The sequence below is a fragment of the Macrosteles quadrilineatus genome, unplaced genomic scaffold, assembly GCF_028750875.1.
Source record: "Macrosteles quadrilineatus isolate MER2022 unplaced genomic scaffold, UCM_ALF_1.0 Scaffold_8__2_contigs__length_117827958, whole genome shotgun sequence".
Classification (NCBI taxonomy): domain Eukaryota; kingdom Metazoa; phylum Arthropoda; class Insecta; order Hemiptera; family Cicadellidae; genus Macrosteles; species Macrosteles quadrilineatus.
The window spans coordinates 41,016,755-41,043,019 of NW_026542601.1; the positions used below are offsets into that span (position 1 = coordinate 41,016,755).

Below are 26,265 nucleotides of genomic sequence, written 5' to 3' on the forward strand. Positions count from 1 at the left end.
GTTTAAAATTTATATTGCCTTGTTTGGATAATATTAGAAAATGTACGTTATCGCATAAATGTTTGCGTACTTTCTAAGTAAAAGCAGTTAATATTTTTATGTTGACCCATTGAGAGAAATTGTATACTATTTGTACTATAAAAAGTCTATTCATGCATATCAGTCCAGTAAAAGTTCTGTTACAATCCAGTCATAGGTCAGTCTCAATTGCATCCATAGTTTCTCAGTCAACCTGTCAGTCATTTGGTTACAGTCTGTTTTCTAACTCTTCATTAACCAATATTACATAACATTTTTTATTTAAAACACAATATTCTATAAAATTTTCATTGGCCAGTTGTTGTTGATTGTTATAAACAGTACTTGATATACAAACACATACGTTGTCATCAGTCAGGCGTCCAAACAATTAAAAAATATCGTTGAGAAGAAATCGGTTGTTGTATTTAACAACATAAAGGTCGATTCACAAACGGTATGTAATAGTTTAATCACGTCACAGTGTATACAACAACTGACTGTGACTGTGATGTGAATTTGATTAGTTGTGTGAAATGTGTGAAAATAGTGTGAAATTTTTGAAATTGCTTCCAGTTTATATGTTGTCATTAAGCAAGCGTTTAAAAATCCAACAATATCGTTGAGAAGAAACCAGCTGTTGTATTTGACGACATAAAAATCAATTCACACATAACACGTCACAGTTCAATCACATCAGTTACGACACAGTGTATACACCAACTGACTGTGACTGTGATGTGAATTTGTGTGTACTTCGTCACACAAATTTCACACATATTTCACACATTTCACACAAATATCATGATATTTGTGTGAAATGTGTGAAATATGTGTGAAATTTGTGTGACGAAGTACACACAAATTCACATCACAGTCACAGTCAGTTGGTGTATACACTGTGTCGTAACTGATGTGATTGAACTGTGACGTGTTATGTGTGAATTGATTTTTATGTCGTCAAATACAACAGCTGGTTTCTTCTCAACGATATTGTTGGATTTTTAAACGCTTGCTTAATGACAACATATAAACTGGAAGCAATTTCAAAAATTTCACACTATTTTCACACATTTCACACAACTAATCAAATTCACATCACAGTCACAGTCAGTTGTTGTATACACTGTGACGTGATTAAACTATTACATACCGTTTGTGAATCGACCTTTATGTTGTTAAATACAACAACCGATTTCTTCTCAACGATATTTTTTAATTGTTTGGACGCCTGACTGATGACAACGTATGTGTTTGTATATCAAGTACTGTTTATAACAATCAACAACAACTGGCCAATGAAAATTTTATAGAATATTGTGTTTTAAATAAAAAATGTTATGTAATATTGGTTAATGAAGAGTTAGAAAACAGACTGTAACCAAATTACTGACAGGTTGACTGAGAAACTATGGATGCAATTGAGACTGACCTATGACTGGATTGTAACAGAACTTTTACTGGACTGATATGCATGAATAGACTTTTTATAGTACAAATAGTATACAATTTCTCTCAATGGGTCAACATAAAAATATTAACTGCTTTTACTTAGAAAGTACGCAAACATTTATGCGATAACGTACATTTTCTAATATTATCCAAACAAGGCAATATAAATTTTAAACCTTATATTTAACAATCATATTAATAATGACTTTTCATTTCATCAATATAAAAGTCTTTACCACCAGTGTTGGATAGCTTTTTCATAATAGACAAGGAAAGGTTTATGAATAATGACAAATACGGATTTATGTTTGATAAATTTTATAATGACCAAGATCATGAGTATTAATGCAATCTTCATAATGTTGGTTGTAAGGCAGTTTCCTCCAAAACAGTGGGTGGTAAGGGTAAATAAGTAAAAGACTAAAGTTTCTAACATTTGTATTTTTCAGTGTTCTATATCCTATCACACAGGTTTGTCTATTTACAATTATTGATCCTTGGTCCAAAGTCTGTGCCTCCAGGCTCGTATTCAGGGTTTGGCAGAGGTTAGATCAGTTCTAGCATACGTCCTTATAGCTTGGTAGTCTATGATATTCATGGCTCAACACACTCATGCAGGCACAACACATCATAATAGTGGTGTGAAAATAGTGTGAAATTTATGTGATAAAATACACACAAATTCACATTACAGTCACAGTCAGAACTCGTAAAAATACTATAGTGTAAAATTTGTATGACAAAGTATGCATAAATTCACATCACAGTCGATAGTCCAAACTTTATGTATTGTCATCTTATGGTCTTAAGAGCCCTTTTCGGGACACCAGGTCATAGTTAGCAAAACCGAGACGTTTGACAATCCTTTAATAGATAAACTGGAAGCAAGTTTTAATACGTTTCACCCAGCATATTTATATCGCACTTTGATGATTTATTCACTAATCTAAGTTTGTTAAATATTAAATGATCTCAAAGAATTTTACCATAGAGTAAGCACACATAGTGAAATCTACCATAAAATAAGATAAATACATTTAGAACCATTATTACATTCATGTTACCGGGCATGAACTCACCAACTCATATTAAAATGAGGTTCATATTTTAACAGTAGGATAGGAAAACTGGTAACTACAATATTCAGTAATTGGTTCTGGTTATTTGTAACTATTGTTTCTATATTGGATGAATCACTGCAATATACTAGTTCAACCTGACTGACCCCTCTCTATGAATTGCCTGATGACCATGTTACCTCTGATGATCACTCTTGCATACTTGATATTTCTACCATAGAACTTTCACATTCTAATTCGTCATTAGGTCTCTATGGAAATGCCCACCTCTATATTTACACCCTCAGGTATATAGCACAATATCAGCTTCCTTTGTTATTGAATCCTGTAATTTAGCATGGTCTCATTGCTTTTACATATATGAAATACAGAAATTATGTTCATACAATAATATAGATCTATAGTTTCCAGTTAATAATGTAAATGTTGTATCTCTATGTTTCAAATGTTATGCAATTAATAATTTAATCATCTGTTAGTTCAAAAATGTGATTCAAATCAATGTAAATAAACTAGTGACAAAATAAGGCTCATTTTTCAACTTACATTTATTTAACCATTTATTTCAATATATACACTTACAATACATAACAGTAAAATAAACAACAAAATGGCTTATTTTATAATTTATATGTTTTTGAAAATGAGTAAAGAACAACAGAGCTTGTAAGTTACAATACCAATGAGGGATGACAGTGCATTATGTTGTATTGGTTTTCCAGGTTATTGTTTAACAAGAATCTCCTTCTCATATCGATTGCTCAACAAATAAAATCTTTATCCACCACTATCATGGTCTTCGTTTTATCACTTTAACTAAATCGATATGTCTCGATGTAAATGGCATCCCCACTATGATTAATTCCTGTAAACACAATGCATATCTATAAACTTACCCAAAACAATCCCAATAATTATAGCAACTTTCATTGCTCACTAAAATGCAATTGTTTGTAGCTACCCTTCACAATTACTTTCTCTTCTTTGCATAAAGTAGTTTTCATCTTTATTTTGTATTTTCATCAAAGAGTACAGTCACTACAAGAGTCTTATGTATACAAACAATTTATATACAATATTCCAAGTAAAGGTTGTTCCAGCCTGGAAGTATACAACATGGTCAGGGCCTTTAGAGTTTGCATTTTCATCTATTTTTTTATTACAGTCTGAGGCTCTGGCTGGATAGCTCATCATGATTGTAGAAAGTCAATGCTCCCTACTTCTACTTTGACCACCAAATAGACCCCCGACATGACATAATAATGCAATGACATAATAATTTGTTATTATCGTTGCTAAGTTAAACTACCAACTACGATTAGCAAGATGTGGGATTGTGTGTTGTGCCATGCTAATTTACCAAACACATATTAATCAGCACAAAGTACAATAACACATAATAGTTCAATGGATCTATGCTGATATTGGTGATAGGGGTTGAGCTCATCACAACCCAAACTTCCGATTAAAGAGGCATCGCATCCGACATTAATTTTAAGTCCTAAACTGAAAATTACAATTTGCTTATGTTCAGAGGCAAAGTGGATACCATCTAGCATCTTAGGAATGAGCTGGTCACAACTAAAAAGAAAACCCAGTCTTTGCACCACGCATAAACTGTACACAATTCACCACTTGGGACGAGAAGCAAGCCTGCAATAATACTGTGGAGCAGGACTAAGTTTAAATAGTAAATCCAAGTCCTCACATAAGGTAAAAATATAATTTCGGCACGAAATATTTGCCTGATTCCTTGGTAATAAATGTTTCAAGACCCTAAAATAGTTGAGTATAAAACATATTTTTTTTCAATTTTTCACAAATATTTAGTCCAAACTAGGAAAAATCCAATATTTTACCAGAGGTCCCAAGACTACATGTTTATTGCCATTTAAGGCAATTCCAGCAACACGTTATATTTATAAATATTTCAAACCAACTGGTGCAAATCTCACATGATACAAAGATTAATGGGGATTGGAAATATTTTTGGAGATGGACATTTGCATAGAAATGTATAGAGAGTAAGCACGATTTTTAAATGTGGCTTAAAATCTCCCCATCTTATTCTCATAGGTAAAACACCAAAAAACACCTCTTTGTCCTATTCTATCTATTGGCTTGAGATACAGAAAAACAGTAAATAAACATTTAAGCACACTACATAGGTTTCAACTTTTGATAAAAAACAATAATACAACATAAAAATCAAATACTATTTTAACATTATTTTAAATGAGTACAAATAAATCAAACAGTTATCATGAAAATGTTATAAGTCTATACTTAATTCCATTATTTTAAAAGTCCATTATAAATGTTCTAAATTTGTGATTTAATCACCAGACATCCCTATAACTCAAAAGAATTATATTATTTTATATGAGTACAAATAAATCAAACCGTTTTCATTTGTATGCCAATGCATTGTAATATAATATCAGCATTAGTAAATAAAGGTCTGCTTTATTGTTTACAAATATTCATATCTCAAAAAGGCTTGATATACAACAAAACAGCTAAAATTCCAGCCTACGTACTACATGGCCTTCTACATAAAGCATAAAAAAGTTTAAAAATTTAAAACCATATACCAGTTTCTTTTGTATGTAAATGTGTTATAATATAATTTCAGCAATAGCAATGGTTTCAAACTCCAGGTGTTACCAGCACGGCACTGTCGGAGGCATGACGATGTTCAAAGTGATGCACCTCCTATCACTTACATGTTTGTCTAGCTTCTAATAAAAATATTTATAGCATGAAATTTATGTATTAAAATTCTACATGAACTACTGTTTAATACAATATAAATATAATTTAATTTGTGCCAGTGTGTAATTATTAATTATGGAAAATATAAAAAGGTTACTTTGAGTAAACATGAAAAAGTAAGTAAGCGAGGATTTTTTTTATTTTTCAGTCAGAGAAAAACTTTCAGTGGAAGAAGTATAGATGATTAGATGTTCCTCAATTTTTGTTTCAAACATTTTTTCATAAGACTTTTAGTTTGTCATCGCTGGGGATCAGAAGTATGCCTATGGGTTGGGAGCGCGTCCGAGTTCACGTGCCGAGAGCCGGGTTTTTAAAAAAAGTGGCCAAAAAAAGCTCTTCATTTCCAGACATGTTTTTCAGTATTAATAACATTTTTTTTACCAAAAAAGTGGCCCCATATAGCCTCTAAAACGCCAAAAATGGGGTAAAATCATCATATTATAGCTATTTGGGGTGTTTTTTCGCCAAAAAATTTCAATAGTCCTAGGTCCAAAAACGCCGAAAGTGGGGTCATATTCTGGGTTTACCACTACTTCCAGGCTCTCTCGTTTTTTCCCATTGTAATAATTACACCAACCCAAATTCAAATAGTAACTATTTCATTTCAACCGAGTACGTAAATGTTTGTGGCAAACTAACTGTTAAATTAGCAAACTTATTGACTGTTTACAATTAACATATGTTCTTCTTTTCACTTTTAATTTCTGACAACAGCTGGAGTTTCATAACAATATTTGTTTCCCATGTTAATCTTATGGAGAAATACGAAACTTTAAAGGGCCCCAGGGCCTCACCCTCTAATTATTTCCCTAAAAAGAAAGTTTCCTGCACAACTTCACGTTACGCTCTTTCCAATGACACCAACAACATGTAAATCGGTTCAGTAGTTTCGGAGGAGTAATTGTCACAAAAAACCTGCTTGCGTATTAAATAAGTATAGATACTAGTGTACATCTTGCTCGAAATCGAGCAATTGCAAAGAAGTACAGGAGTTATTTACAAACAAATTACTTGGTTGAAAACTTATAACAGTCATAATTTCCAATGATTTTAAAAAAGCAAAAGAGCCAACTAAAAGATTATCAACCAATGGACTTACAATTTACATAACAGTCCTTTTCCATTTTAAAGGGTGAATTTTTAACAATCAAACTGCCCATGGACGGGAAAAGGTAAGCTTACAATTTAAGGTCGACGTAAAAAAAGGCTGTCAGCTTTTATTAAGTATCGTACCTAAGTTATCTAGCCAATTCGTAGACAATAAGGTGTAGGCTACTTAAAACTCTACAGGACAGAGTTAGGTAATAACTGGCAGAAATCTGAAATGGTGTTATTTATCATAGGCTTAGTCATATGCCAAATCCTTAAAACTTAAAATAAAAATTTAATAACTAACTTATATCATTAAACACAAACCAACATCCAAAACTATACACATTTTTAATACAACTTCGATAATTTACACATTGACTGTTTACAACATATATTTTACTTCTCGCTATTAATTTTTGCTTCGCAACGGGAAAAATTTGTTTCATAATTATTGAAATAGATTTATAATAATCTATCATATAGTTTAAGATTAAATAAACCTACCACATAGTTGTTTTATTTTTTTTATCAGCTGTCTAAAATTGTGAAATAGGCATTTGACAGTTCTGGTTGTTTACATTTAAATGTCAAAGCAAAAGTAAACATTGTGAATTTTCTCATGCTTCCATGGAGACCAATTCTCAATATTTAATTTCTGACAACAGCTGGAGTTTCAAAACAACTTTTGTTTCCCATGTTAATCTTATGGAGAAATACGAAACTTTAAAGGGCCCCAGGGCCTCACTCTCTAATTATTTCCCTAAAAAGAAAGTTTCCTGCACAACTTCACGTTACGCTCTTTCCAATGACACCAAAAACATGTCAATCGGTTCAGTAGTTTTGGAGGAGTAATTGTCACAAAATTCCTGCTTGCGTATTAAATAAGTATATATAGATAATATATATATATAGATTTTGATATTCGAGATTCGGGATTAGATTTTTGGAACTGTTGGTTAATATGTATATACAAACAAATGGGTTTCATTGCAGTAGTCAACACGACAATTGGTTGAATACTTTGTACTGAATGCCTACAACTACATTTTACAACAGGTATTTCGATTACCTTTCTCAGTACAAACCATGAAATAATATAGCTCATTGTTTGTGCTTAAAGAAACAAAATGCATGAGTTATTGAACAACAGAAACGAAATAAATTGTTTTTCCACAGTGGTAGGCCTATAATAAATCGTTTAAGAAAAGTTCGCCCATTTATTACTTAAATGAGATACAGTACTCAATTTGTTATACATACTTATTAACATATATAAAACATACTCCCTTCGTATGATATTGGCCAACAGTTGACCCCAAACCCAAATCCTGAATATCAAAATACTAGTTGAGATTACAAATAAATTAAGATAAGGCTACCTAATAATAAAATATAAATTAAAACTGAAAGAAGAAAATTATTCATTCTCAATAATTTCTTCATCTGACTCGGTGGTAAAATTCCGGGGAATAAAAATCCAGGCGTAAAAATCCAGGGGTTACAAATCCGGGGGTAAAAATCCGGGGGTAAAAATCCAGGCCGTACATTCACATTTGTCTAAACGCTTGCTTTTTAGACAGGGGGTAAAATTCCGGTTTTTATTGCTAATATAATTCATCACGCTCAGTTTATGTTCATTAGACTTCCAAATCCGCGGGGGTAAAATTCCGCCCGCGAACAAACTTAAGAGCGCTCAGGTTACTACGTCATAGTGACGTCAGCTTTACCCAGGGGGTAAAGCTCAGGGGATAGGATTCCTGCGACCCAATGAATCTATGTATCATGTATAGCGGAGTAGGAGATCAAAGGTCCGCTTGTCAGATTGTCTGTGTGATCGGGTCGCGAAAACTCAAGAACCGTTGCACTAATAGCATTCAATTATTTTGCACAAATAATTATGACACCATTGGAGAGACGATTCCGCTTGGTAGCATCGATGTATATAACCTAACTGGATCGCGCCCTGCAACGAGAGTACAGCGCTGAAAACGAGTCGGCGCTCAATAGGCTCCCCCCACCACAAGTGGGGTATCACCATACCCACGCGGCGCCGAAGAATGACTCGTGCGTTGACTTCGGAGTTTAAATGATACATGTTGACCTATCGGATTTAAATGCTCATTGGCTCAAATGAAAACCGCTAATTTTAATAAATAATTTGATACCAATTGTTATAAACTAACTGGAATAGAACTGGAGTTATGGATCGTCGATTAAAAACAAAACATTTTTTATTTTCGTTGTTTGGAGGCTCACAGTTCAGAAAGAATCTTGTCCGATTTGAATAGCTAAAACCTCAAATTAAGGCCCATAATTTAATGATTATTTTTAGTTTGAAACATATAAAATACATGAACAATACTGAAGCTATTTATTTTTAATCATCGAAAGACCTAATAAAAGATACATTTTATTTTTGTTGTTCACCTTGCATTTGCTTGAAACTCGTCCGATTTGAATACTAATAGCTTAAATGAAAGCCGGTATTTCACCAAATGTCTTTAGACCTAAACATATGACGTATCACAATCTTAACTTGAGATACTAATCTTTAATTGTAGTAAAATTTCGGAAAAATTCAAATATTCCTTCATTAGAGGCTTATAAATTACCTTAATCTTGTTTGATTTGAATGATTGACGTCTCATATAAAACCCCGTAATTTAACAGTTATTTCAAGACCAAAACGAAGTCTTTGGCTACCTTCATTCAAACTGAAGATATATGAAAAGCTATAAGACAATTTTTAGAATTATAGCTCCCTATAATATGTACAGGGTGTCCTGGAGCTCCAACTCACTACCAATATTGTGGGGCATTGCTCCTGAGTAAGAAAAAGATCTATATATGATATTTAATTTGTCCGGAAGTCCTTATTTCCTCACACAACCGCAATTTTGTTTTTCACTTATTAATTTTTTTCTAAAAAGTGGTTAATTTTGAGTTAGTTATGAAAGAAAATTTTAAATAGCCGACATTTTGTTTTATGAATTTGAAATATTTTCAATTCTTTGTAGCTTTGAATTGTTGTCATAAATGTTTGTGCAAAGTTTCAATTTCGTATCTTTAACCACTCTTACGAAAAAAAAATTATAAGTGAAAGAAACAAAATGGTGGCTGTGTTCCGAGACCACGGATCAAACAGAGGTCTTAGTGAAGACAATCATGATCTTACGCTCATTAAAATTATATGCATGTTGTTTTAAAAAGTATATTGCCAAAAGTATTTAAAAAAACCTAAAAAGTAATGTTTCAAACCTCGGCGTTCGGCAGAAGCTAAATAAACTTATTTTGTGTATCCAGGTCTATCAATGGCAAATGATTGTTATATGTAAAAGTTGTATTGTTGATTAGATTATTTAACTTGTAAATATATCTACGACAGTTGTTTAGTTTTATTAGCTTTGATTATTCTACATCGTAACTACTATACCCAGGAAATGTCTTACAGTACTGTAGTTTTTCTTAATATTGTAAGAGTTGTCACGATTGTGACAGAAATTATATTTTATTTTCATATGTTATAAGGAAATAGAATTGAATGTGAGTACAAATCCTGGAAAACTAGAAGAAACCGGTTTTCTTAGTTCAAGTCGATGCCAGCATTGGTAACTGCAAACGCGCAGTCTGGTGGCAAGTGTTCGAGACTAGGCTGAGGGTAGCGATGATTCATAATTTGGAGGAGAACCACGTTGTTTCAATCTCATTTTGCGTAGTTGTGGCCGACAGTCAACTTGTTCCCTCGATTTGGAGGTATGTAATGCAAATAATTAAGCAATTTATGTTTAAGGTTATTCCAGGAAAAATCAGTACAACTTCAATTTGTAAATATATAGCTAAGCATTTTTGGGTAAACCAATTAATAATTTTACTTAAATTTTGATAGATATGAAGATTAAACACCACGTGTTTTTGGCTCAGGTTTCAACGAGTGTTAAAAAATTGTTTTAGCTTTGTATCTTAAAAGGGATTAAACTTAAAGAGCATTGTGTCAATCTAAATGATTTTTATAACTATCAGTAACTGTTCAGAGAGAATATTTCGATTAAATTTTATTTTTTAAGGTAAAATTAGGTTGTTTTCAAAGTCATGTTCTAGTTGAACCGACAGGATTTTAATATTGTTTTAGTTTGGGGTAGTTATTAAGGATTTGTCTAAACAGTTATTTATTTCGATATGGAAGAAGGATATGTTTAATTTAGGCTATTTGTGTTTAATTAAAATGTCACAGTAAACTGATTTAGTAATTCGTTAAAGAATAAAGATGTATTAAACACATGTTTGAGACAGCTGATTTAAAATTACTTTGTGGTCAATTTTATTATTATGTAAATTCAGTAAGAGGTAATATGTTAAAATATTTTATGTTTTGTACTTACGAATGATTTTATTTAAAGGGGTTATTTCAAATGTTTGTCAATGAGAACAAAATGAGAATTTTTAGTATTCTATGTTAAAATTTATTGGGGAAACTAGACTTTAGAAACGATTTGTGGGAAAATTAACTTTGCTGGATAGATGTGTGAAAGTATGTGTAACTATACTAAAATAAAGATATTAAAGAAGGGATCCATAGTACGAATTTGGAACATGTCCTAGGGTTCAAGTCCCAGAGAAACATCGTCGGAGAGTACACCATCGCCTATCTGCTGTCTGGAGGAGCCTGGACCAGTATCACCTTCTTGGGGGCCTGACAACCATCTGGGGACTATCAGTTTGCAAACCATGGACGTATTCTCACCAGTAGACTGTCTCCGGCTCAGATCATCTCACTGAAGCTCCACCAAGGATTGAAGACAGCATCCGTGAAGTGATGAGTACCCTTCACCATGTTACACATCAATATTTTCAAGTTTAATGATTAGGCCTATATTCGTGTTGTAAAGTAGGAAAGTATGGACTTTGGAGAGGACAAGAAGTTTTAGGGGGATTTTATATATAAGGTTTGATCGATCAAAGAAAGGGGAGGGCAAAATAAAAGGGGAGGGGGGTAGTAATGGTTGTAAAGTTTATTTTAGTTTATGTGAAGTAGATAGTTTTTGTTTATTTTCTAAGGTTGAACATACTGAACATTTGTTAGTTTTAAGATTTTGCTTCATTATATTGGATTTTTACTGGAATAATAAGACTTCTTATTTCAGCATGCCCTTCTTGCCTTCTTTCACAGCACGTTACACTGGATTTTAAATTTAAGACACTAAGGTGTGTCAGATGCGCAACTCTGCTAATCAAGTTCGTGTTTGTGAGAGGTGGAGAGAGAAGCATGATGAAATAGAGATTTTAAAGGATTTTTGAGTCAAGTAAATAAATCATGGGTTTCAATGTTGATCTGCTCCACAAAGATGAGCTGTTGTACGAGTTGCAATGGCGGGGTTTCCCTGTTACTGTAAATAATACGGTAACTATCTTGAGAAAACAACTTAGGAAGGCTTTGAAGGATAATGTACCGACGAAATGGGAAAATTTAACTGTGTTAAGGGTGACAATAGAACTAGACAACTGTCGAGAGAAGGTTGAAGAATTTCGGGAATTACTCGCGAGTGTTGAAGAGATTAAGGAGGCGGTCGGTATTCATAGGTTGAAAGAGCGAGTCAGTCATTTGAGGCGACGTTTGGGTAATTTGCTCGAAAACGGGAATATTCGTTTGCCAGATCAATCGCGAAGCCAGGTTTCAGAATGGGTCAATGAGTCCAATCAGTGGGAAAAGGCACTGCGTAAAGGTTTAGATAGGTTAGACCAGACCGTAGTTGAAGCTAGTTTGAGAAAGTTAAGTGAAACACATGAAGTTGAGGAGAATGGTATCGAGTCGGATAGTATAGATTATAGTAAGGATGTTTTTGAGCCAGAAAATGCGCAAGCGATGGGTAATTTGGATAAGAACCAAACAGAAAACAATGTTTCGGGGTCTAATGTAGAGATAAGCAATTTGGGTATTGATAAGAGGTTGCATACATCTTCTACTTCTGAGTTGTTTACAAAACTAACAAATCCACTTGAAAAAATCATACGTGAAATCCCTTCTAATGTTAATGGCTTGGACCACAATAAGTTATTAGCTTTACTCAATGTAGTAAATAAGTTGAAAAAGTGTGGTAAACTTAATGATTCACAGGTGTTAGAGGTTGTAGCTAGTCATGTAAGCGAACCATTGTTGGGTAGAATAAATACGCACATCCAATGTGGGTCAAATGTAAGCTCTGTGCATAGTGCCTTACTAAGGTACTTCATTCCACAGGGTTTATATGAGAAGCTAAAACGTGACCTGGTACATAGACCCCAGGGTCCAGACGAACCTCTTGCCATGTATGTGTGTGAGGTAAGGAACAACGCGGAGTTGTTAAAATGTGATTACTCAGAACGTGAACTGATTGACGTAATTATCGTAGGAATAAACCCGAGGGACAGAAATAAATTAGTTTTCCAGGAATTTCCTAAAAGTTTACAAGATTTGGAAAAAATGTGTATGGTAATTAAGAATGTTGAGTATAATGACTGGGAAAGGGAACAGATAAGAGGGAGAAGGAATCAGTTTGGCGGTAATAATTCTGGTCGTGGTTATGTAAATAATGTAAATACAACTAATGGAAGAGAAGGCGGGAGTAATCAGATGGAACCACGATTATGTCACTACTGTTCTAAACCCGGTCATTTCATAAGGGATTGTTGGAAACGAGGTAGGGACATTAGGGGAGGTTACACTAGGGGAGGTCACACAAGTGGCGGGTCAAACAGGGGTGACGTTGGGAGTAGGCCTACAGGGACCAACAATCAGGGAAACTAGTGAGAGGGAAGAGTGCCTTCCATAAAACAGGGGACTTTAATAAAAAGAAATTTAAGAAAACATTCAATAACAGTTTATGTAATTTAGATGTTAAGAAACATGTTAAGAATGAGAAAAATCAGGTAAAGAAATTAGAGAGAAAGATAAAGAATAGGCGTTGGTTCAAAACTAAAAGAGGTATTCATAACTTGCCAGTAGTAAATGTACATTTTAGTAACAATATGGTACAGTGTGCATTGTTAGATTCGGGGAGCTCTATAAACATTATAAGTAAGAATGTTTATGATAAGCTGGAATCTAAAAGGCTAGTGATAAGCAGGTCTAACGATAAGGTTAACTGTGTCACCGCTACAAGTGAATCCGTAAACTTATTAGGTAAATGCATTGTGAAAGTAAAAATTCAAAATAAGTCATGGTCCGTGCAGTTTTTTATTGCCGAGAAAATAACCTGGGATGTAATATTAGGAGTTAGGTTCATGGAGAAAACGGGACTAGTATTAAATCTAAGAGAAAATAAAGGTTATTTTTCATTTGATATGGACAATATTTTCAATTTGAATGTAAACGAAAGTAACAAGGTGAAAGCTGTCAGTTGTGGTGGTTTAGAGTTAAAGATTGGGCGGTTAAATCTCAAGGACCGAATTGAAAGTTTAGTAGAACGCAATCCACAGGTTTTTACAAATGAAATAGGAAAGGCTTTAGATTTTGAATGTGAAATAAAGTTAAAGGACACTTCTCCTGTAAAGATAAGACCCTATCCTGTTTCCCCGCCAAACATGAAAATCATGCGAGACATAACAGATTCGTTATTAAAGCAAGGTATTATTGAACCAAGTTTGTCAAACTATTCATCACCTAGTTTCCTAGTTAGTAAAGGGGAGGGGAAAGGTCATAGGTTGGTGACAAATTATAAAGAACTGAATTCAAAGATTGAGCCTATCGTGCACCCTATAGGAGAATTGCAAGGGTCATTTAACTATCTTAGCGGAGCTTCAATTTACACTGTGCTAGATTTAAACAATTCGTATTATCAGGTGCCCTTAGATCCTAAAAGTAGGCACCTAACTGCGTTCTCCACTCCTTACTCACTTTACCAATACCGCCGTTGTCCCTATGGACTACACCTTGGATCTGGGTTATTGTCAAGTTATCTAGATAGAGTCTTTGGAGACTTAAAATTCAAGTCTGTAATATCGTTTGTTGACGATATAGTGGTTTTCTCTAAAGATCCAGAGGAACATATGGAACATTTAACGGAAGTTGTAAATAGGTTATCAAAAGCTAATTTGACTATTAATCCAAGTAAGGTGCTGTTTGCTGCGGAGGAAATAAGTTTCCTAGGACACCGGGTTTCCCACAACACATTGAAAGTTGACCCAGATAGGACAAACGCTATTAGGGAGTATAAGAGTCCGACATCTGTGAAAAACCTAAGCAGGTTTATTGGAATGATAAATTTTTACTCGAGGTTCATTGAAAATTATGCAATATTATGTGCCCCGTTGAATGAGTTACGAAAGAAAAATGCTAAGTTTATATGGACGGACGAATGTGAAGCTAATTTTCAAAAGTTGAAGGAATTAATCAGTAACCCTCCCGTGTTAAGATTACCAAACTATGACATGCCCTTTATACTGCAAACAGATGCGAGCCAAGTAGGTTTGGCGTCAGTGTTATTGCAAGAGATCGATGGTGTTAGATTTCCAGTACATTATTACTCTAAGAAGTTTACAAAGCAGGAACTAAACCTTACTGTTTACGAAAAGGAAGCATTAGCAGTTGTACTGTCGATTCAAAAGTTTAGGAGTTACCTGGAAGTTATGCCATTTTATTTAGAGACGGACAATCAAAGTTTATCTTGGGTTTTATCACACCACAATAAGTTAGGTAAATTGGGGCGCTGGACAGAGTTAATATTGGGGTTACCTTTCAAAGTAAAGCACATTAAAGGTAAGGATAATAAGATTGCGGATTGCTTGTCTAGGATGTTTGAGGGATATCCCAATATTGAAGTTGAAAGTGAGATGTCAGATGATAAGATAAATGAGTTGGTAAATAACCTGAGTTGTGTAATGAATAAGGAAATCAGCCTTAATAATGTAATTAATAACTTAACGGAGTATCCAGCAGCCTTTACTGACATACGTGAGCACCAAAGAAAAGATGAAAACCTTTCAAAGATTATAGGTCAGATACAGAATGGTGATAAGGTGTCACCATACACGATGAGTCAGGGAATAGTATTATTCAAACCACCTAATAAAGTAAAAGGTCGGATTGTAGTTCCGGAAGCAATGAAAGATATGGTGTTACATTATTTTCACAACAGCGTTAGCACAGGGTGTCATTTAGGTATTTCTAAGACAGCGAATAAGATAAAGCATATATTTTTCTGGGAAAGGATGTTAGATGACATAAGAAATTATGTAAGAAAGTGTGAGGAGTGCTCTAGATCTAAACAATGTCAGCGTACGTATCATGGAGAAATAGTAGATTACCAAGCTTCAAAACCTATGAGTAAACTGTATATTGACATTGCAGGTAGTTTCCCGAGGAGTAAGATAGGCAATAGTATGTTGTTAGTGGTAGTAGATGATTTCACTAAGTATGTCTGGTTAGTTCCATTAAGAGATGCAAAAACACGCAATATTGTTAAGGCATTGGAAACACAGGTTTTTAAACATGTAGGAACACCTGAGATGATTGTTTGTGATAATGCTGCTTACTTTAGAGGAAATGAGTTTAAGAATTTCTGTTTCAAATATGGTGTGAAATTACACAGGATTGTGGCGTATAATGCAAAGTCGAATAAGAGCGAGCGCTACATAAAAACTGTAAAGGGTAGCATGGTAGCTCTACATCACGATTGTCATGACAGCTAGGATAGTAATTTGCATTATGTACAGTGAGCAATAAATATGGCTGTAAATGATGTAACCAAACACATGGCATTTGAACTTATGTACAACTTTGAGCCAAATTGTAGTTTGTCGACATTGTGGAAGGTAAAGGAGTTACTCGGTGATGCAACTGATAAGGGAGGAATAAAGGCCAAGTTTAGTACTGCGATAAGAAATCTAAGGCTTGCTCACGCTAAAACCAAGGAACGGAGATTAGTAAAAGAAGGAAGTAAACATCAATTCAAGTTGTTTGACGAAGTGTATGTAAGGCTTCACCATATTAGTAACAAGGCAGCCAAGTTCCAAGCAAAACTTGCATACAAATGGTCCGAGAAGTTTAGGATTATCCATTTCTTGACACCTGTAACAGTGTTATTGCAAAAGGTATCAGATTTTAAAATCGTTCAAAGAGCGCACCTTGATCAATTAAAGATGGTATGATTAAAGTAGGGCAATTGTGATGACATGAGATAAGAAATGATTATATGTACATAGTAACTTAGTAGATTTCTGTGAATATTTGTTGTGAAGCCTGAATCATAACGTGGTATTGAACGCCTAAGTGGAAGGTTATCAGCGAAGCCTGAATTAATGACACAATAAATTAATTGATATGGAACGCGAAGCTTGACACTTTAGAGCGAAGCATGACGAGATTATTGTTAGGAACGCAGAATAGACTGAAATCCGATAGTAAACGTTAACAATCAGTAAAAGTGAAAGAATTTATACATCTAAAATATAAAATGATATAATTGAATTTTACTACAATACGATTGGAATTTTTGCTTATCACTCGGACGCGAGTGAATGAAGCAACAAAGGTCTTATCTCTTCTTCACGCACAGTCTGTAAGAAGGAAGTTACATGGCCAGGTTTCTTTCTTCATAACAGTGTAAAGAAGACCAATATGTGTGTGTAGTATTTATAATTATGCAAATTTGGAAAATTATTAGAAAAAGGTAGAATTAAGCGTATGTAATTAAAATTATAACATTTCTTATGCCATGTTGATGTTAGATATTAAACAATGTATATAAAATAGGCGCCTATTTAAAAATGTTGTGTTTTCAGTGATGTGTTTTAAACAAATGTAATACTTCTTGTATTATATTGTAAATAGATATGTGTTAGTTTATAAGTAATTTTGAGACCTATGAGAAGGAAGTAATGAGTATATTGGTATTCATCAATTCATGTTATGAGATAGTATGGTTAGCAATGTAATCCAGGCTACTAACATGAAATTTTAAATGAACTGAAAGTTTGACAATTGTATCAAATAATTGAGTAAAATGTTGAGTAATGAAAGGGGAGGAGATGTAAGCAACCTGAAATAAGCGCGCGGCCAGAACGCGACCTTGATAGTTGGGTCAGATGTTTGATAAGAGATAATGCAAGCGGAAAGGTTTGTTTACTTTTCAACGTCTGTGATTATAGGTCGTCGAACCGTGTTGTTTGAAGGGTTTATGGTGTGGATTATTACACCGAGAAAAAAAAAATGGAGAAAACAAAAAAAATGCGTTTTATTTTGATTTGCAAAACAATATTTTTTGTTTGAAAGGGGAGATTTGTCACGATTGTGACAGAAATTATATTTTATTTTCATATGTTATAAGGAAATAGAATTGAATGTGAGTACAAATCCTGGAAAACTAGAAGAAACCGGTTTTCTTAGTTCAAGTCGATGCCAGCATTGGTAACTGCAAACGCGCAGTCTGGTGGCAAGTGTTCGAGACTAGGCTGAGGGTAGCGATGATTCATAATTTGGAGGAGAACCACGTTGTTTCAATCTCATTTTGCGTAGTTGTGGCCGACAGTCAACTTGTTCCCTCGATTTGGAGGTATGTAATGCAAATAATTAAGCAATTTATGTTTAAGGTTATTCCAGGAAAAATCAGTACAACTTCAATTTGTAAATATATAGCTAAGCATTTTTGGGTAAACCAATTAATAATTTTACTTAAATTTTGATAGATATGAAGATTAAACACCACGTGTTTTTGGCTCAGGTTTCAACGAGTGTTAAAAAATTGTTTTAGCTTTGTATCTTAAAAGGGATTAAACTTAAAGAGCATTGTGTCAATCTAAATGATTTTTATAACTATCAGTAACTGTTCAGAGAGAATATTTCGATTAAATTTTATTTTTTAAGGTAAAATTAGGTTGTTTTCAAAGTCATGTTCTAGTTGAACCGACAGGATTTTAATATTGTTTTAGTTTGGGGTAGTTATTAAGGATTTGTCTAAACAGTTATTTATTTCGATATGGAAGAAGGATATGTTTAATTTAGGCTATTTGTGTTTAATTAAAATGTCACAGTAAACTGATTTAGTAATTCGTTAAAGAATAAAGATGTATTAAACACATGTTTGAGACAGCTGATTTAAAATTACTTTGTGGTCAATTTTATTATTATGTAAATTCAGTAAGAGGTAATATGTTAAAATATTTTATGTTTTGTACTTACGAATGATTTTATTTAAAGGGGTTATTTCAAATGTTTGTCAATGAGAACAAAATGAGAATTTTTAGTATTCTATGTTAAAATTTATTGGGGAAACTAGACTTTAGAAACGATTTGTGGGAAAATTAACTTTGCTGGATAGATGTGTGAAAGTATGTGTAACTATACTAAAATAAAGATATTAAAGAAGGGATCCATAGTACGAATTTGGAACATGTCCTAGGGTTCAAGTCCCAGAGAAACATCGTCGGAGAGTACACCATCGCCTATCTGCTGTCTGGAGGAGCCTGGACCAGTATCACCTTCTTGGGGGCCTGACAACCATCTGGGGACTATCAGTTTGCAAACCATGGACGTATTCTCACCAGTAGACTGTCTCCGGCTCAGATCATCTCACTGAAGCTCCACCAAGGATTGAAGACAGCATCCGTGAAGTGATGAGTACCCTTCACCATGTTACACATCAATATTTTCAAGTTTAATGATTAGGCCTATATTCGTGTTGTAAAGTAGGAAAGTATGGACTTTGGAGAGGACAAGAAGTTTTAGGGGGATTTTATATATAAGGTTTGATCGATCAAAGAAAGGGGAGGGCAAAATAAAAGGGGAGGGGGGTTAGTAATGGTTGTAAAGTTTATTTTAGTTTATGTGAAGTAGATAGTTTTTGTTTATTTTCTAAGGTTGAACATACTGAACATTTGTTAGTTTTAAGATTTTGCTTCATTATATTGGATTTTTACTGGAATAATAAGACTTCTTATTTCAGCATGCCCTTCTTGCCTTCTTTCACAGCACGTTACACTTGATTTTAAATTTAAGACACTAAGGTGTGTCAGAGTAAAAAAATAATTTTATATAATATGATTTAATGTCAACGGATGTACTATCCAACCCAAATGACAGAATAAAATAATCCATATCAATACATATACCATCAAAACTGTGTTATAAATCCAAGACTACAAGAAAGTTTAATTTAAAATATGTGTTCTGGGTCGGAATATTATAATTTAAAGAATGTACCTATGAAAAATAATTACATACAGTACCATACACGAAAAGAGAAATTCGTTAAAACATTTTGGTGATAATAAATAAGTAAAAATGTGCGATATGTCGGCGGTCACAATGCTACTTCAATGCTATGGCCCACTGCGGTTCCCCACTTGTGGTGGAGGGAGCGGCGCGGCGGCGGCGGACCGTTTTCGTTTACCAGCCGAGCGCGATCCAGTTAGGTTATATACATCGATGCTTGGTAGTAACAATAAAACCCTAAAAATACAATTTTAAATTTGTCCCATAATAATAACATTAGAAGCTACCTTCTTCTTTTTAGCGAAATTCCCCTATAGGGAATATAGTACAGGTAAAATAATACAAAAACACTCCATATAAACAACAAAATTTGTACATTCATGAAAATTCACCTGTGAGTTACTAATAATATGAGAAATGAAGATGCGATGAGTCCCCAAAATTTTGGGCGTCCTAAGGCCCTTTTTGGGGCCCTTTTTGTTCCGAAGGGCCCTTGTTCCTGAATAATTTTGTTTTTACGTTTAAGGTCGAGTGAGGTGTGTTTTTCGATGGTTTTAGTTATTTTAAATCGATTGGGACTAGTTTTAAGTGTCATACAGGGTGTTTCGAAATATTATTACTTTTTACGATATTTAAACATTTATTCATAAAGTAATAAAATTAGTTACCCTCATGCTCTATATAAAAAGGGATGATTGAAAATAACTGTAATTCTTTACTATATAAGAGGGAAGGATCCCAAGGAGTAAGAGAAAATATTAAATACCCCCGTCACAGCAAACCTGCAGACAAAGCGAATTTTCATTTGCCCGATTTTCAATTAAATCTAATAGTTTAATGAAATGAGGTCTAATAGTTTAATGATTACTTAGGTTTGCTGCTACAAGGAGGCTAATAAAGTGTGTTTATAGTAAAATATTAATAGCCTAGTATAAAACAAATAAATTTGACAAGTTTTATTAAGACATATCTATAAACAAACAAACAAAATAATTTTACACTATTCTCCTTAAGAATAATATGGAATTTTAAATTTACAATTTTTGAATTTTATTCGTAACTAATCCACTTACAAAACACGTTAATATACTAAATTATTTGTTTTCTTTAAGCTCTTTAAAATGCTGTAGAGAAAAATTGGGAAACTTTGTCTTTTGAGGGTCAAAGATTGCAAACTTTTACCACATAAAACCCTGTTCTATGGACCGATTATGCCGGTTTCGTTAAAATTGAACCAAAATTACTCGATTTATCATGTTTACGGACACGTATATAACATGGATATATTATATTATATATATGTATATAAACACATGTATAATATTTTGAGTGGATGGTGCTTTAGGCTTCTGGGAGCATCGAAATGAAAACGTAAATCGGTTTCGGGTCTATGTTTTACCATAAGACCTTCGGTAATATCTTATCTCCTAAATGGGATGTTCGCTAAAAGGTGATGGATTAAGTTTTACACTAAAACATAATAATATCTAGGTTACTAAGCAAAAATTTCAACTTTTAAGGTGGTGTGAATAATCTTTCAACGTGTTTTTTATGCAAATCTATTAAGACCAATTTCAAATTGATATGTATTTTTCTAAGGTAGTTATTTAATTTATTTTTTTACATTTATTAAAAATTAAAACAATTGTATTTGTGTAAAACCTCACATTACATGTTAAAATGAAGTACTTAAACTAAAGCTATTTTTCTACAATTTATGTAGTATCTCTCTTTACAATTTAATCATCACAATAATTATTCTCAGACGACTCATTAACAATTTTATTATTCTTAGCAACTTGTCCATCTTTACTGATTTTGTCCAAGTTGGTGTTCAAGCAGGATTCCCCTTTACAAACCTAAAACCTTGCATATTGCAGAACAGGCAACACCAATCTTAAAGCACGAACAATGTGGTGCAAAAACATCTTTCATACATACTGACGTTTGCAACTTGTATCTTAAGTTCCTCAAACTTATTTTCAATCAATACAAGTACAGTTATCTTTCGTGGTTATGACGACCATGACAGCACTAAGACATCAGAGCAGCATTGTCGGTACAAGCATTTTTGTCCTGAACAATGGGAACGAGGTTTATGGGGTAAAAATTGGGTTTTCTTATTCACTTTACCCTCAAAACACAAAGTTTCCCAATTTTTCTCTAGAACATTTTAAATAGCTTAAAAATAAATAATTTAGTATTAACGTGTTTTTGTATGGTTATTAGTTACGGATAAAAATTCTAAAATTCTAAATTTAAAATTCCCATGTAATTCTTATGTAGAATAGTGTAAAATGATTTTGTTTGTTTGTTAATAGATATATTTTGATCAAACTTGTCAAATTTATTTTATTTTTTTACTAGGCTATTAATATTTTACTATAAACACACTTTATTAGCCTCCTTGTAGAATAAATGTTTAAATATCGTAAAAAGTAATAATATTTCGAAACATCCTGTATGGAGTGGTTTAATACACTTAAAACTAGTCCCAATCGATTTAAAATAACTAAAACCATCGAAAACCAAACTTCACTCGACCTTAAACGTAAAAACAAAATTATTCAGAAACAAGGGCCCTTCGGAACAAAAAGGGCCCCAAAAAGGGCCTTAGGACACCCAAAATTTTGGGGACTCATCGGATCCTCATTTCTCATATTATTAGTAACTCACAGGTGAAATTTCATGAATGTACAAATTTTGTTGTTTATAAAACCCTATTTTTAACCGACTTCCCCACTACCAACAAAAGGAGGAGGTTCTCAATTTGTTTGTGGCGATGTTTTTTTTTTTTCTATGTATGTTCACCAATTTCTCCGTGATTCTTTTACCGATCAGTGTGGTCCCACCACCAAAATAACCAGGAGAGTTTCTATTTGGTACCTTATATATTATGTTTAGGTATAATATTTGTTTCGGTGAAAAATTCTGAAAAACTTAAATATTCAACATTTATTTTGTTTACATTTGTGCAGATTGTTTACATTTGTGCCGAGAATGCAATAAATAACATTCCTACAGCTGTTAGTTGAAACCATTTAAATGAAGCTACAGACAATTCTTCATGAAACAGTTGCTTCATATTGATCAATAAACTATTTCTTGCCATGGAGCCTAAATGAATTACATTGAGAAAAATGCATTTTGTTTTGGTTACTATAAAAAATGTATTTTAACGTTTGGCCTGATTTGTGTATACAGTAATTCATTTTTTATTAGTATTGAATATTCTGACTTACAAAAACATATATGTTTCAGTGAATAGCTGTATGATATTGACAAATAAAGGTGTATTGTGAAAACCAAAGCATTCGTAAAACAGGTCTAAATATAAATTAAATGCAATTATTCCTTACACTACCTAAGAAGTGTGACAGTGCATAATCGTCAATTGTCTTAAAAGTGTTAAATGTTTTAATTACTAAACATGCATTTGCAGATGTGGAATGTTTATTGATATTCTCTACCCAGTTACTATATCATATCAATACTATTATGCCTGCTTCGGAAAGTCCTAGAGGAAGATGATTTGCAATTTCGACTAGGCTATATCTTGATCAAACAAAACCACCTACATGGCTTGCACCACTTTTAGCTGAACCAATCTTTCATATACATATTTCATTTGCAGATGTGGAATGCTTATTAATATTTTCCACCCAGTTACTATAACATATCAATACTATCATGCCTGCTTCGGAAAGTCCTAGAGGAAGATGATTTGCAATTTTTACTAGGCTATATCTTGATCAAACAAAACCCCCTACATGACTTACACCACTTTTAGCTGAACCAATCTTTCATATAATATTTTCCAAAGGTACTATACGTGTTAACGACCAATTTTCCACTTTTGAAAGATTTTTTAGTGCTGGTGGCTGAGGAATAACTTTCATATTGTTCCAAAAGGCTTGAGACGTTACTGTATTTCTTTTTATAATGTACACCGATTGCAAGAAACGATGATGTCTGACATTTCAATGTATCTAGAAAAGACAATTAGTTTTTCATTAGGCCTAATGTAATGGACAACTCTTTCTTTCTTAAGGAATATCTAAAAATGTTTATTTTCATACCCATTGATTATGTAACCTGAACAGGTGACTCAAGCAGTTTTAAAATAATAATTGTTCTGGGGAACTTTTGATTGTTTCAAACAGTTTTGCTTATCAAAAAACCTCAAGTAATTAATACATAAAAAATTATACAGTCACTAAAAATCATGAAATAATTTATTTTGTAAAACAATACAACCGACTTCAAACGCTCTAAAAAGAATGAAATAATTTAAATAAAGTAAACTTTTGTATTAGGCAAGCTCACGTATTTCAAGTCGGCGCGGCTCAAACTGCAAATATGATGGAAATTAAATGTTGTGTGTGTATTTTGAAAATCAATAAATTGTAGCTGGATAACATAAATATATAAAACACATACTGAACTGTTTTGTTTATATATTAAAGGAAATATTTTCTTGTATTTTTTGTTTACTTCAGAATAAATGCATTATGAAAATAACGCACACAAATGTTCTATATGAATAGGAAAATAATTTAGTTTGATATTATGATAGGAAAAAAAGCTAGTTTAGTATTAAAACGTTACTTTTCCAAGTTAGAAACATTTAAATGCGTTATAATCTTTTTAAAGATCCTCGTTAATACCACTATAATGCCGATCTCTGGTTACGGTAATAAAATAACACTTAACGCATAACTATGAAAAAGACATGCAGATTAACACCTTTAGTTATAGTCACCTGCAGTATGGACACCCTCTTTCAATTTTGTATCAAAAATCACCATAGAGCCGCGCCGACTTAAAATACGTGAGCTTGCCTAATACAAAAGTTTACTTTATTGAAATTATTTCATTCTTTTTAGAGCGTTTGAAGTCGGTTGTATTTTTTTACAAAAATAAATTATACCTGTACTAATAAGCTATTACCGTAGTACTCATGGTAAGACCTGGACCCGGGACCGATTTACTTTTTCGTTTTGAGGTCCCTAGAGACCAAAAACACCATCCGTTCAAATTCATATATATATATATATATATGTATATATATATATATATATATATATATATATATATATATATATATATATATTTATATATCTATTTATATATCTATTTATATATACATATATTTATATATGTGTCCGTTTGCGCGATAACTTGAGCAAAAATCATCCGATTTTGATGAAATTTGGTACAAACGTGTAAACCTACGTTTATTTGAACAAGTTCGCGAACCACCATGATCGGACTATGGGAACAGGAGTTTATGGGGGGTTTTATGGGGCAATAATTAGTTTTTCCCATTTTTTTCCCTTAAAACTTAAAATTTAGCATTTTCTTTCCAAACCATTTTGTAGAGCTTAAAAAAACAAATAATTTAGTATATTGAAGCGTTATTATGCGCCTAATGATTACTGAGAAAATTCCAAAAAACTGTAAATTTAAAATTTCCATGTTATTCTTATGGAGAATAAGTAAACTGTTGCAGTTTGCTTGTTTATGATCATATTTTAATAAAATTTGGATAATGCATTCATTTCATACTAAGCTATTAACATTTTACAAAAACACCTTTTTACCCTCCCTGTTGCAGCAAACCTAAGTACTCGTTAAACTAATGATATTTAAATAGGGAATAAATGTGATATTTTTAAGGAGGCATTTTAGTGTAAATCCAATCAGGCAAATGGAAATTCGCTTAGTCTGCAGGTTTGCTGCGGCGGGGGTATTATTTATTTACATTCACCTCCAACAATTTTGTTGTTTACTTTAGGCAAAGAGAAAAATTTTTTCCTATAAACTCTTTCATTCATAAGGTTATCATTAATAAGGCATTTTAAAATTATTTGCAATTGTGTTCTGAAATGACATTTAATTTATAATTATTGTATTAACAACCTAAAACCAATTTTCAGATCAAAGATTAGTTGAGGACGACTCAAGCTTTGAAGAAAAGAAATTTGAAGTTAAAAGATACTTTAAAAAACATTCCAAAACGTCAGTAATACAATACATCATCCTTGAATGCTACAAAATTAGTGATCCAAAATCATCAAGAGGAGTTACAACTTTCTTCGGGGTAATTAAAACCACGCAAGGACTTATTTTGGCAAAAGTAAAAGCCTTAAACTGTTTTGATGATTCAAATATATTTAAAATCGTTTTGAGTTATGTTATGATAAAGAAAGGTGATGGAAGCGGAGCGTCTCTTGATCTGGACTTCACAACCCCACCAGAACTTGGCCAAGAGTCTTGGTTCTACGGAAGTGCAACTGCAGATACTGAAGTTATTTTGTTCATGGAAAAGTCAAAAAGTCCTCATTATAATTTATGGAGCATGGTACGTAAGTTACAATAGTACAATAATGGGTTTAAAAACAAACAATAAAAGATTATACGTTACTCCACCTAAAGTGACGGGTACAATTTGATCTCGTCAATATAAGTTTACATTGAGCATTCAAACCCTTTTGCTTGTATATTATATTTGTAAATTAATTGTTTGAGTTCAATAAATTTCATATAATCTTGCCACAATAAATCATACTAGCAATATACATCACTATCCCAAAGGAAAGATAAGTTAACAGTGGCTATGCAAACTTCACACAACTATGATGATCTGGGTTAGTACCCAGGCTC

The 26,265-nt window shown here is 32.9% G+C and overlaps 1 protein-coding gene across 1 annotated transcript in view; it reads left to right on the forward strand.

Annotated features, from left to right (window-relative positions):
• The window catches only part of LOC128999251 (uncharacterized), a 132,755-nt gene that overhangs the window by 80,557 nt on the left and 25,933 nt on the right, over positions 1 to 26,265 (forward strand). Inside the window, exon 25 of the mRNA XM_054425650.1 lies at positions 25,539 to 25,963. Coding sequence (XP_054281625.1) covers positions 25,539 to 25,963 — 425 coding nt within the window. The remainder of the gene's footprint in view (positions 1 to 25,538; positions 25,964 to 26,265) is intronic.